Consider the following 13,311-nt stretch of genomic DNA (forward strand, 5'->3'; position numbering starts at 1 on the left):
ACATGTCGTAATTCGGACCTCGCTCGCTTCGCAAATTTAGCGGCTTTATTGAGAATTTGTTACTGATTGAAATGGTAAAATGATCTCTTTTCGAATAAATAAAATTTTTCTTCATCTACGATGTGCAGATCAAACTTATTTGGATATTTCTGTGAGGAAAAAGTTTTTTTTTTTCAATTACGTGCCGGAGACACCACTGTGAAATTATTTTGAGGTGTTTATCATCTGTTGTAGTGTCACGGTTACAACTGAGAAAAAATATATCTTCGGATCTACAGGGAATAATTCTCTGATTCAATCTCATGAATGAATTTTCATGATGCGCCGATCACTCCTATTAAGACATTTCTGCAAGGTAAAGCTCACGCACTGTTCTGAAATGATTGTGAGATGTTTCTGTAGTACGCTACGAGACAAACAATAAGTAGCACCGAAAAATAGTGTGATAACCTGCTAATATTCCGTGCGACATTCGATGCGATTCGAACCGCCACGCCTTTACCTCAACTTAACGCATACGGGTTGCGTTGAGTTCCAAATCATGCAAACTTAAGTAACTTTCCATAGTGGATTCCATTCTCGGACCACATAAATATTGGTGAATTGCAGAGGAAGGTTAAGAAATGTATGAAGATTCAAAACGAATGAGCTACGCTTTTGAGCCTTTAATTACATATTTTGTTTGCCAAGTACGTCCTCATTGCCGTCACCGCCGCCCAGCTCCATAATCTTCTCTTAACTAAACAAAACGTTATGGGTTAAACTGGTTGTTATTTTACGTAAATGAAACGAAATCTTCTCTTGATCCAAGGTAATTATGATGTTAACTTTTTATCCTTTAGATTTTGTTCGTGAGCGTGTTGAAATCGATCGACGTCAGAAATATCCCTTTTTGATGAAATCAGACTGTCTTTTAACATTTTTTTTTTATGGTTTGCTACGATCTTAAAACAAATGCATGCTCGGATACAAAGGGATAAGTTTTTAAAGAAACCGTGGTGCTGTGTCAGTGGGGTATAATAAATTCACCGTAAATAGTTTCATAAGCTGACGTTTCGATCGTTAGCCCTACGTCTGTTGTACGTAACCCCTTCACTCTGACCTGAAAGGGTTGACGCTCGAAACGTCAGCTTTCGACTAGCGCCTTGTGGTCCACATTATCATTCAGTAGATAGAATCAAATTATCTTTAAATTAGAGTACGATTGCATGACCAGAAAGAAAACTATTTCAATGAAGATTTAATTGACTTAGCCGTTAAGGTGAATACTTATATAATAAACAATGAACTACGGAATAGTTTAGAAAAAAAACGTACAGTTTGCGAATTGTCGTGACTTTCATAATTTTCCAAAAAAATAAAACATGAATAAATGATGGACTAACGGTTGGGTTTTTTCTGAGTTTTATATAATCGAGATTCACTTTGGACACCTATTGGTGAACATCTGGTGCATTGCTTACCTTTCGCATGGCAAAAGAAAACTCCCCACTTCGCAGAAACAAGCAATTATCTCTTTCCTGTCTGCTTAATTTGCTTCCATGACAATACTATCAATAGAACACTGTTTGCCACTTTGGTGACGTATGAACCACACCAGAGTTCCTAAACACTAAACATCCCATGTAAACGAGTAATTTGCCGTGGCAACAACAGAAAGTGTTGCTAAAACAATCTGTGACAAAGATTTTAAAACAACAAGCTGTGACAATCTGTGACAAACATCTTTTAAACAACAAGCTGACTGATTCAACCGCTTAGAGAGTGTAATCTGGGGCCGGAGGAAGACGCCACGAGCATATATCCGAAATTAAATTCCAGTAGCAGTATTTAGCGGTATTTGAATGGGGAGTTCACCAAGTAGGTCGCTAGCATCAGCATATCCAGCTCCAAGTACCGATGAACTGTACCCCAAAGACATGTACGAACAGCAAGCAAGAAATACGTTGGCAAGGATCCGGTTGATCCCCCCTTTAGAGCGACGGCGAGCACGTTCTGTTGGTTTGTCGGAAGAAAATGGTACCTTTTGGGTTTACTGGCGACCAGGATGGGAAAAGGAAAGGAAGAGAAAGAATTTTAATCTCCACGATGAGCTTTCTACCCGTGTTATGCAAGAATAAGGTTGAATTCATTATTGGAAAACGTTGCTTTAGTTCATAGAGGAAACACTATTTGCTCATTTGTGGTAATGTAAATGATGTTACACTTTTATCAATGCTCACATTTTATGTAATTTAATTTTAACCTTTGGCAAGCAACGAATAGTCTGTGGACAATTTTTGCCCTAAGCGAATGTTCTTGCGTGCTCTTAAGATATATTTTATATGAATCATACATTTTTGTTAGAAACGCCACTGATTCTATCGATATATTGTTGTCATGCTTCCGCGACGCATCACTCAGATTTGGTTAAAGAGCAAGTTGTTCTGGGATTTCATTGCTTTTCATTCCTTTTCATTGGAATATTAAGAAAACAATTATAAGCATCTGTGTTCGAAAGAAATTTTCCTTGCTTACGTAACCGTGATAAGGTGTTATGGTTATGTCCAAAACGTCTTCGAAAAAAGGTTGTTACGTAACAAAACGAATAGTCTCAAATTCCTGAACAGAACTTATGATTTCAAAGTCCTTTCCTTTACATAAGACAGATTAGATAAAACAGAGCATTTAAGTAAACTGACAAATGTGTTTCTGGCCAAATTTGCGCTTAAATAAAGCCGGACAGTTTTCACAACCGAAATACACCGCTCCCCTCCCCACGGCGATAAGTTATGACCCGCCCGTCCCTCATCACTCTTCAGTAAACATAGAAATCGCGCAAAAGAAAGCAAATACACCGTGTAGTTTTAATAATACCAAAAATAAGGCTAAAGGGCTAAAATATTGGGGTTTTTTTTCATGGAATTCTGGAGTAGTTCTTCTAACAATTTCCTCTAAAATTACCTAAGTTTGTTTCCATGGCTCACGGTCTAAGATAAACAACAACAAGAGCAGATTATCATCTCTTGACAACGACCGTTCATAAAGTGATACAATGTGAATTTGCTCAGGGAAATTTCATGGGTGGAGGTCCCATTCTGCTTAGTACTCTTTTCTTAAACCAAAGATAAACTACCAAGCTTCCAAGGCACAGACCCAAAACAATGCATCCAATCGCTACCCCAGTCACCCCTCCTGAGGAGAGTCCTTTTTGCTTCTCCGTTGATGGCTCCTGAGGGCAAATTACCGATGAGCTGAACGCGTTTTTAGTCGCATAACGACTTTCAAACGAGTTGAAGTTGAGGTTAAACTCTATTTCAACGCTATCGGTGGAGTTGATCGCTGTCTCCCCTTCTATCTCTAGTCTGACAGGCACCTTAAGACAAAGGAAGAAACTAAGTGAACATACGTACTTAGTTTTGACATACAGTATATACGTATACCAGTCCTGCTGGACTCTGTATAAAGCAATGAAAATTCATAGTGACAATATGTAGATGGCCTCAAGCGCAAGAAACTAAGAGGGACCAAGTCCCGATTGGTTTTTCACAGCTTTTCATCGGTTGAGTTCAGGGGTTATGCCATTCAGAGAACAGAAAACATCAATAGAGAGAACTGAATGGACTAATCAGAGTGTAGGATTTGCATTCAAGATGGCGATGTAATTTGTCACGTAATCTTATGAACTAGAGCGTGACACGCCTCTGTCGAAAAAATGTGGGTGTCATATGTTTTTCCATTCCCCTACCAGAAGATAGAAACGCATTGTGCCTCCCGAGATAAAAAAAAAATCACAAGATTTTATAGTAAGTATTCTTACCAATAGTGATTCTTCACCTTCCTTCTCTGTAAAGAACCATCTCCATATCGTATTTGCTTGAGCATTTCTGGGCCAGTCAATTCGTATCTGTCGCCACACGTCACACTTGATACCACGCGCCACACCCCTCCCCTGGTAAACTGGCTTTGCATCTGGATCCTTAAACAGCGCTATTATACCAAACGGTGTGTCGAATATTGCGTTGTCCTCTTCAAATTTCAACTTTGGTGTTGTAGAATCTAATTTTTGCTCGTTGCATTTACCTTAAGTGAAGAGCAATTCGAAATTTCACTTCAATGGGTTTTCACTGCCCAGCTACTTATCATTGTGGATTATAATAAATACCGCCCTTCAAATTGAATAAAAAATTGGGCATAAAACGGCAAACACTGGGGAGAAAATAGACCAGCAAGCCGAGCACGACTGCTCTGATATTCATTAACATAGACCTGATTAGCACCTAAGCATTTTAGCAGATTTCATTAGCTTGTTAAAAGTAATACGCCATTGCATTGCTTTTGCCTCATTATTCTCTCGGATTGGTTTAGGAAGTCACCCCACCATCTCATCCAATCAGAATCAAAATTGCAACTTTGGTCGCGACTGAGTCATTTTCGTTTTCCCACCCTAAACTCCTGTTACTTTCTTTTGAGAGTTCACTGGCTCTCGCTGATGTTTATCATTCTTCTAATTGGCCGCTGTTGTAATTACCCTGGTCTTTGGTTTCACGACACCTTGCAGGAGCGAGAGAGAGTGAAGACAATTCTTAGGAAGAGCGGAAACGTAAACTCATGATGTGACTTTCCTCAGAGGAGGAAACGAGTGATAACCTTGACAACGATGATGATCAATGATGAAAATAACCGAAAGAGTCGCTTAGCAAATTATCAGCTCTCGCTTAACAACCTTTTACCTGTCTCTTTGTTGTAAAAGGTACTTTTCATTGTCGTTCCATCCTGGATATCGATTCCCGCCCCAGTCTTCGTCGTTTGATTCGGGTCACCATCTGAGTCTTTTCTATAGAGGTGTTTATCGAGGTCGTAGTATTCCTTTGGGCATGGACGAAAAACAAGTATCGTCATCACTGCGCATGCATTATACACCACAATTACTCTTGTCGTAAAGTAGATAGAGGTTATTCACCGAGACGAAGTCGAGGGAAACATTAGGACTCGAGGGAAAACAAAACAAACTAATTTCCCGAGGGACCATATATTAAGTGCTTTGTTATATATTTAGACTTTCCCTTAAACAATCTTATGGTAAAAACGAAAAAACAAAGACGGCACAACTTTTTATTCACATTCAGGCAGACGTGAGCCCGTCCTGAAGATCACGCCGTTTTTAACTTAGTCATGCACTGATCACGTGCTTTTGTACTCGGCGCGCGGGCAACAACTGCGCAATTGCATTCCGGTCGGGATACATTTGAATTTGATCAGGGGCACATGACCAAGAATCAACCAATCACAGTGCTCGTTTTGTTGAGTGAAAGTCTATGTATGTAACAAAATCGTTTGTCTCACGATGTGGTCACTACGGATGTGGTTCGTGACGTTACGACTGCATACTGCTAGTCTTCTTCAGGCGATGAGGTCGATTGACTACGCGTCACCTCAATCAGCTATCGTCACCTGAGAAAGACTAGCAGTATGCAGTCGAGCGTCGCAAACCACATCCGAAGTGACCACATCGTGAGACAAACGATTATCTTTCTCTTTCGAAATAATAACTCTTGTAACTACCTGCACACTCCAAACTCGAGTGGATTCTGAGGTCACCCGCTCCAAATTGACATCAAATCTACTTGGAAGTTTTGGTAAAGGAGGTGGACGGATGGCTCCTCGGCACCAGATTTCTCTTTGCGCTTGAAACTCAGGTTCGTCAAAGAAAAAGTCAATAAAACTGTATGAGTGTATAATTCCTCCCGAAAGGTTCATGGCGCTCTGAGGCCGCGCTTCTATGAGGACTGGGACGGAGGCGTTCCCAGACGTGTGTGACCAGCCTTTAACAGAGAACCTGAAAGAAATCAAGAAGCACATTTTAACAGGGGCCTTTATTCAGTTCTTTAACTCATCCTTTTCTTTTACCTCAACGCGCCATCTGAGGTTCACTCAATCAGTTTTTATTACAGTTAAGCAGGACTGTGGGAGAGACGAAGCTGAGCCGCCATAGATTCAATAAAATTAGAATTACGGCCCTTAGGAATAGCAGTCTTTCGAATTTCCAGGTATACATAGGGAAAGGATTATGTTGGTCCTTAATCCTTCGACCAACACAAAATTTCTCATCACAATATCAATACAATATCAAGCACACAAGTGATGAGAATAAAGAAAAATATCAATTAGGGGATTATGAGTTGATTCAATACCCAATTCTCCAAACTAACATCACAAGAACTGCACAGCAGACAGTAGGGAGAGTTACTAATGAGATCTTGGAAGTTAAGGGGTTAATTCCGTATCTTCATATTTTTTCGACAACTGCCATTTTCGCAGTCTAATGAGACTAGGTTACTTAGTTTAGCGGATATGACGTCAAAAGTAAATCATGTTAATGAAAACGAGGTAAGGACAGCTATATTTTAAATTTGTTACGAGGTTGGGACGATCTAATGTGAACCTCAAATTTTCGGACTTTGCAGTCTGTTGATAACATTTTTAATTTTCAGTCAGATTACTTGTTAAAATACGCGAAGAAACTGCTTTGAAAAGGATTCATAAAAGCAAATTTTGGCTGATAAAGAAAACGAAGATGGCTGCTTAAGACTGTAACAAGGGTAACGAAACAGAGAAACTAAGGGTGATGGACCCATCTCTCATTTCCTATATGGAAGCCGGGTGAGGTGGGGGGGGGGGGGGAGCTGACAAATAATTTGCTCTCCTTAAATCAATAACAACAATAACATGAAAAAAAACAAACAAACTGACCAATAGTCCATAGCAGTCTCATTCTTGCAAATTCTCCACCCTTGGACTAGAATATTCCGCACGATTTTTCGCCCGAGGTATCTGGCATTTTGTGTTTTATTTTTGTACACGAGGTCTAATACGACAGTCGCGCTGCAAGCGTCTGCAATCAACTTCAAGGAACTTTCGTTTTGAGGAAAACGGCATCTGTATCGATCATATCTCTCCTGTGTCCTACAAAAAGCCCAGATAACCACAACAAAATATTAATACTAATTAATAATGATAATGAGGATGATGATTATGATAATAATAATGATGACGATAATCAGGATAATGTGGTGAAAGATAATGTTGCTCAATTAACGGCTCAGACATACTGGGAGAAAAAGCACCCTGGGTGTTCCCAATAGGAGCTGAACTTACGACCTCCCGATGAGTAAGTTAGACGCTCTACCACCGAGCTGTAAGAGGCTTGTGGCAGGCTAGGTCGTTTATCTAGGTCCATGGTGACAAACTTCCTGCATACTGTAGGATAGGAGTGTCGATATGTTATGTTTCTGTGCAATGATTATGTAAATGAAGATGGTAAGTGTAAAGCCTGGTGATTTGAAAGAAAAAGATGATATTATTCAGTGCATGACACAGGCATACTCGGATAATGATGGGAATTATGACGATGGCGACAGTGACAGTGATAACTATTACTATAACGATAACGCTAACGAAAACGATAACGATAACGATAACTATAACGATGACAATAACAATATATATTTATAACTATAACGATAAAAATGACGATAATGATATATATCTATAACTATAACAATAACAATAACGATGACGATAACGATAACGGTAATGTTACTGATAATGATAAAAAAGAAAAAGAAAAAAATGACAAAAATAAAAAGAGAGCCTCTGCAAGAGATTATGCTTTTTTGTCAATTTTTTTTCACGTCCATCGATAGCTAGCCTGCCCAGCTGGAACTTTTTATGGGGGCTCCCAAAACCACCTGCTACGTAGACTTAACGTTGAGAGGACCTTAATCTCTCCCTCGAAAGCCGTGGTAGCTAACATGCATCGAAGTCGCTGAGGTAACAAATCAAAGAGTACACTGAATGAAACAGACTTGAGTATGAATACATGATAAATTATCAGATTTCAACCTCTTGTAATGATGTGTTCAATAGATTGTGACACGATCATATCTCCGTCACGCCCAGTTGCCCAAAACATTGCGAAACAAAGGAAATTGTTTTACTAAAATCATGAGTTTCTGGCAAAATCTTCCAAAAAAACATTCAAATATTAAAAATATAAAAAAATATTAATTCCAGATCTATATCAGGCGATTTAATCCACAAAATTTTCATTTAAGTAAATTACTGTGGAACGTATAAGTATCTGAGTATTGCCTCAAAGATCTCAAGGATACCTTAAAGTCATCTCCACTGATGATGAATTCGGACATGTCCTCTTACGATGTAATTAATGAACTTACCATGCGAAACTCTTGCACGCATTTATGTATAAATTCAATTTTTCTTCTTCGTCTTCTGAGATGGGGAGATATAAATTTGCGATTTCATTCTCGCTTTTATCGTAATACGTTTCCCAATCGTACTCCTCCGCCAACAATGTAAAGGCCCCTCTCTCTTTTGCTGCATCGTATCTCTCGTTTACAAAGTACGTGGCATTTCGGTGACTTAAAGTAATCTCCATGCGAGTATGAAATTCTGTCGGGGTGACATTTCGAGGGAACGGTTCGTAATCCGCTTCCTGCGAGTTGCTGGAGCATTCGAGGGAGCTTACAAACTCGAGAAAGAAAAACAGACAACAGATCAGTAAAAATGTGACCGAGGACATCTTAATTAACATCGGACAAAAGCGATTGAAGAAGAGATAGAAGTCTTGGCCGGCGCAGATAGTGTTACCGCTCAGCTCCGAAAATAGAATGGTTTGAAATTTAAGACTCGTCACGCATACACGTCATAGGAATCGAATAAATTCTTTATAACAATGCCTCGCCTTTCTTCCACATCGCATCGCTTGTTGTCTGACTACTTACTTTGTAAAAAAAAAAAGGCAACAAGCGATGCTCTGTGAAAGTAAGGTGAGGTCTTTTTATTGAGGATTTGACTGCTATTTTTTATTTCAAGTAGCGGTCGTAAATATTGCTATAATGACACGACGCCTATCACGCAAGATAATCGTCTCACAGCTGGAGCTTGGGCTGTGTGTGCACGTGTGGTTTTGCAAGATACCTTTGGCAAGCTCGCCTGCAATGTATACTGCAACTAATACTTTGCCATTTATTTGAAAAAATGACGCTGATAAAAATAATTGAGTGAGCATCCTTTTGATTAATAAGCTAACTAAAGCTCGGAGGCAGGATGTAGAGAATAAGTTGTGTTTTCATTGATTTTACTTCCGGAATTCTTCCAAATAACGTTGTTCTCACGTGCATAACAAAAAGTTCCGTACATTAGCCATAGCCTTAACTTTAAACCTTTTAACTCCCATGAGTGACTAAGAGAGAATTTCTCGCACAGTTTTAGTAAAAATTCAAGCATACAAGTGATGATAATAAAGAAAAATATCACTTGGGGAAGTATTAGTTGATCCAATACCAAATTCTCCAAAGTAACATCATAAGAATTGTACGGCAGACAGTAAGGAGAATTACTGAAAAGATCTTATAAGATAACCTACGAATGAAGTGAGCGTGATCTAAATAAGTGACAGTTTCAAGTTCTCAGAAGTATGAACTTCGGTGGATTGTATGAAAAAAACTATGAATAACACAGCTAAAGCGTTGTAATGATAGTGAAGCAATATGCCTTGAAGGAACGTGGATATTTTCCGGTCGTTAAATATTTTTTCAGGAAACCACAAATTTAAAAGTGCTATTCGAGAACCTATCGAGACATGAATAAATGACAAATTGAACGAACCATAAAATTAATTTCTTAAGGGGAGTGGAAAGTTATGTTGCACGTATGGAAACAGTAAAAAGCATGTTACTACAATATATTTTAATTTCTAAATCGCCAAAGACTATCTGTTGGTAGCGCATAGATATGCCTACTGGCAAAACTAAATTAGCAATATACTGCACGTACTTTCCATCGCTTTACTGGGGTAATAACCCACTTTGATGTTGAGAGGATACGGTAAAATTTTGTTAATAAATCACGAGTCGGAGTGCGGTCTACTAAACTTTAATTTTCAATGGGTTTACCGGTGCAATGAATGATAGGTTTTTGACCAATCAAGACGCTGGTATTATCTCCGTTATTTTATAAAGAACGGATAAATTTCCATCTTTTACACTTCCGCCGAAAATGTGAGCTATAAATTATCTTAAACGAGATACAGTCCAAAATTGCTTTGCCGGATGTTTGTGGAAATAATTAGCATATTAAAGGCATTCGATAGATTTTAGTCTCCGGGAAAGACGCCCAGATCTTACGGAGAGCTTTAGTTGCTGTTTGCAATCGAAAATATACCTTGTATGATATTTTTTACATAAAAAAGCAAATCAAAATCGCACGAAACCGTGGGGAAAAGTTATCGGTAAGTGGAATTAAAATTAATTCACAGTCGAATATTAAAAGCTGGTCGTATCTAGGCTCTATGCCAAGGTTTAAGTTTCCATTAGTTTAAAAAAGATCTGCATTGTTGCAGAAATTCACTTATGAAATGAAGATCTACGAGCTTTTCATACTTTATTACTCTATGATGTAGAACGTAATTAAGTGAAAACATATTTCCACGGGTACATGGCCTGCAAAGCTGGCTATTTTGTAGGAGTTTTGAGCGGCGAAACTACGGAAGGAACAATAACAAGCTCGAGGAAGCTGTTTTCGTGATTTTGCGGCCTTTAATTTCATCGAGCGCCCGAAAATCCACTAGAGCTGCGACCTCCGGAAGCTTACACGTTTACTCTCTATTACGAGTGTGAAATGATTTTTTGCTTTCCCTTCTTCTCTTGCGCGCCAGTTGATTTTAACAGTCAATTAGATGCTTGTCACTCTTCGGGGTTAAAGCAGATCGCATGGCTGACTAAGACAGTCTGGAGTAATGCAAAGGAACTGTGTGTATAAAGTTCAATTTTTAGGCGACATGAGAGTATTCCTTTTTACTGCTTACCAACCTTGCGTTAGCCAGAGAACGTATTCTAATCAAAATCAAATCATAACAATTTTCCTGCAGAAATTTTAAAGCATTATTATCTGATTTTATTTGCAGCCATTGGTGGAATTGGGAAGCTAACATGATGAATCTTCCGTTTAGTTTGGTTGCTGTGTCCTTGTTTACATCTGGCTATGTGACCATCTTTTCAGTAGCACTGACCGCAAACATTTTCATTATTTTCCTTGTTCTCAAAAAACCTGTAATGAGAACAACCATCACCTACTTCTTCGCTAACATGGCTGCCGCTAATCTTCTTGTAGCTGTCTTCATTATACCGCAGGCTCTGCGGTATCTCTTCGCCGTAGACGCTTGGTTTCCAGGAATGCTCGGTCAAGTTTCTTGCAGACTTTTACATTATACGGACGCCATCTCCACTACAGCTTCCATTCTGAGCCTGATAGCCATCTCGCTGGACCAGGTGAATGTTATCTTGTTCCCCATAAGGAGAGCTGTGATGATAAGATATACCAAATTTATTTCGCTCGTTATTTGGCTCCTGTCTATGGTTTTCACCTCTCCTTATCTTGCCATGTTCGGTGTCAAGACGGTATCTGGTCAGCAGCATCGATGCGTTTACTTGGTCCTCAACCATGTCGTTATGGAACTTCATGTTTCATTAATCTTTGTTTTCTTATACGGGTTTCCTCTCGTTTTTATGGCAACTTTGTACGCTCTCATGGGACGAAAGCTGTGGTTTCGAACCATTCCAGGAAATATTCATAGTATCCATCGACGAGCTGCCGAGAAAACCAAACGCCGCACCATCCGCTTGCTAATCGCACTCATAGCAACATATGCATTATGCTGGCTTCCTGCTCACGTGCTTGGCATGTGCACGGTTTTCGAACCAAATGTGACAAGAAACCTGGCTCCCCATTGGTCCTTACTTATTGCATTTATTGCGCATGCGAACTGCGCTTTCAATCCTTGCATTCAAATTGTTTTAGACAGGAGATTCAGAGCAGAGTTCTTCAAATTACGGAATTGTGGGAGAAATATAAAGCAGTGGTGCATTTGTAAGAAAGGAAAAGTTGAGAATAACAGGGAAGCTAAAACGGACGTGCTAAGATTCAAAACTTTGGAGAGTGTTATAGAGAGAATAGCAAAAGGTCGAGGAAGACTGTACGATTTGAGCCCTACAAAAAACGATACACAGCTCCGTCCATTCTCTCCCGTACAGTTATCTTACTACAGCGAGGTAGTGGAAACAGAAAACTAAGCTCGATGAATTAAAACTGAAGCTGCGATGCTAAACAGAGGCATTTTGGATGATAAACGCGATCCATACTGATTAACGTAGGAGCTCATTACCCGGATAATGGCTCGTAGTACTACCAAAGTATATTCAACCGCTTTTGATCAAACTGATAAAGATGATTTCTTGTTTTATTGCATTTAATGTCTTCGGTTATCGTATTATAATGAAAAGAAACAGCAAAAATCTAACATTGCCTAAAGGCAGTCTAGTGTTAGAACTAAGGGAATTTCTGCCAGAGAGGGTAAAATTCGTTAAAACACGGACGTAACTTTCTTGCCTTTTTTGTGCACGAAGAATGCAACTAAATAATAAAAAGGAGTCGGGTTCCGGCCGCCGGATAACCAGGAAGAGGTGAAGGAGAAATACAAGTCAAGCTGGCTAAGTCTCCGTTGCTAGTGCTTTAGTGTGCGCTGAAGCGACGAGCAGCTAAGCCGCGAGAGGATTGGAACGGAGGATAAATATATCGACATGCGCGTCTTTGCCGGTCATCACTTGCATACACAACTGCGTCAGATGTACAGGGCATAGCAGGTTTCGCTCGGGACAGACCTCATTAGTTTGTAGTGCATTTTGCGTCCTTCTTGTACACGACTTCACACATGATCAGCACGCGCTCTATAAAAAAATAGGGAAAGAAAGTGTGTTTTTTTTAATATTATGTATGGCCTGAGCTTATTGTGAGCTAGATCATCATTTTGCCTTGATCAGTTAGGGTGATTCATTCTTTTCTTTTGGTTTTGAGTTAGACAAGAACTTTTCATATATGTAAAGCAGATATTGACCAATTCTTAGAGCAGAATATATGAACAATAACCAGAAACGCCAGCGGTAGCAAATATTATTGTGATGACATTGTAAAGAATTAAATGTATGTATACAAGATAATACTACTCCAAAAATTGAGGGGCTGACGTTAAACCCCTCAACTCACCGAGGTGATTGACATACAACTTCTCCCCATAATATCCATACATTGTCCAGCAAACGGGTAATGAGAATGCTCCAACTCATCAGGTAGTAGTTAAATTGATCTAATACCAAAATTTCATAACTTATACAAGGTAATGTGAAGCAGCCAGGAGAGAGAATTGAAGGGCTTACCTGGCTCCGCGCTCCGGGAACTGCGGTGCAACTTAGT

The 13,311-nt window shown here is 39.3% G+C and overlaps 2 protein-coding genes across 2 annotated transcripts; one reads left to right on the top strand and one right to left on the bottom strand.

The window, feature by feature from the left end:
- Positions 1–2,808: 2,808 nt before the first annotated feature.
- Positions 2,809–8,621, bottom strand: LOC131772876 (uncharacterized). Its single transcript, XM_059088836.2, has 6 exons — positions 8,220–8,621; positions 6,733–6,945; positions 5,545–5,818; positions 4,713–4,848; positions 3,800–4,062; positions 2,809–3,355 (listed from the first exon to the last, which is right to left on the bottom strand). Exons 1-6 carry the CDS (start codon positions 8,594–8,596, stop codon positions 3,047–3,049), a joined length of 1,572 nt encoding a protein of 523 aa, XP_058944819.2. The 5' UTR covers positions 8,597–8,621; the 3' UTR covers positions 2,809–3,046.
- Positions 8,622–10,994: 2,373 nt separating this feature from the next.
- LOC131772839 (RYamide receptor-like) lies at positions 10,995–12,134 on the top strand. Its single transcript, XM_059088798.1, has one exon. It carries the CDS (start codon positions 10,995–10,997, stop codon positions 12,132–12,134), a length of 1,140 nt encoding a protein of 379 aa, XP_058944781.1.
- The last annotated feature ends 1,177 nt before the right edge of the window (positions 12,135–13,311 follow it).

This window comes from Pocillopora verrucosa, chromosome 11, assembly GCF_036669915.1.
Source record: "Pocillopora verrucosa isolate sample1 chromosome 11, ASM3666991v2, whole genome shotgun sequence".
Lineage (NCBI taxonomy): Eukaryota > Metazoa > Cnidaria > Anthozoa > Scleractinia > Pocilloporidae > Pocillopora > Pocillopora verrucosa.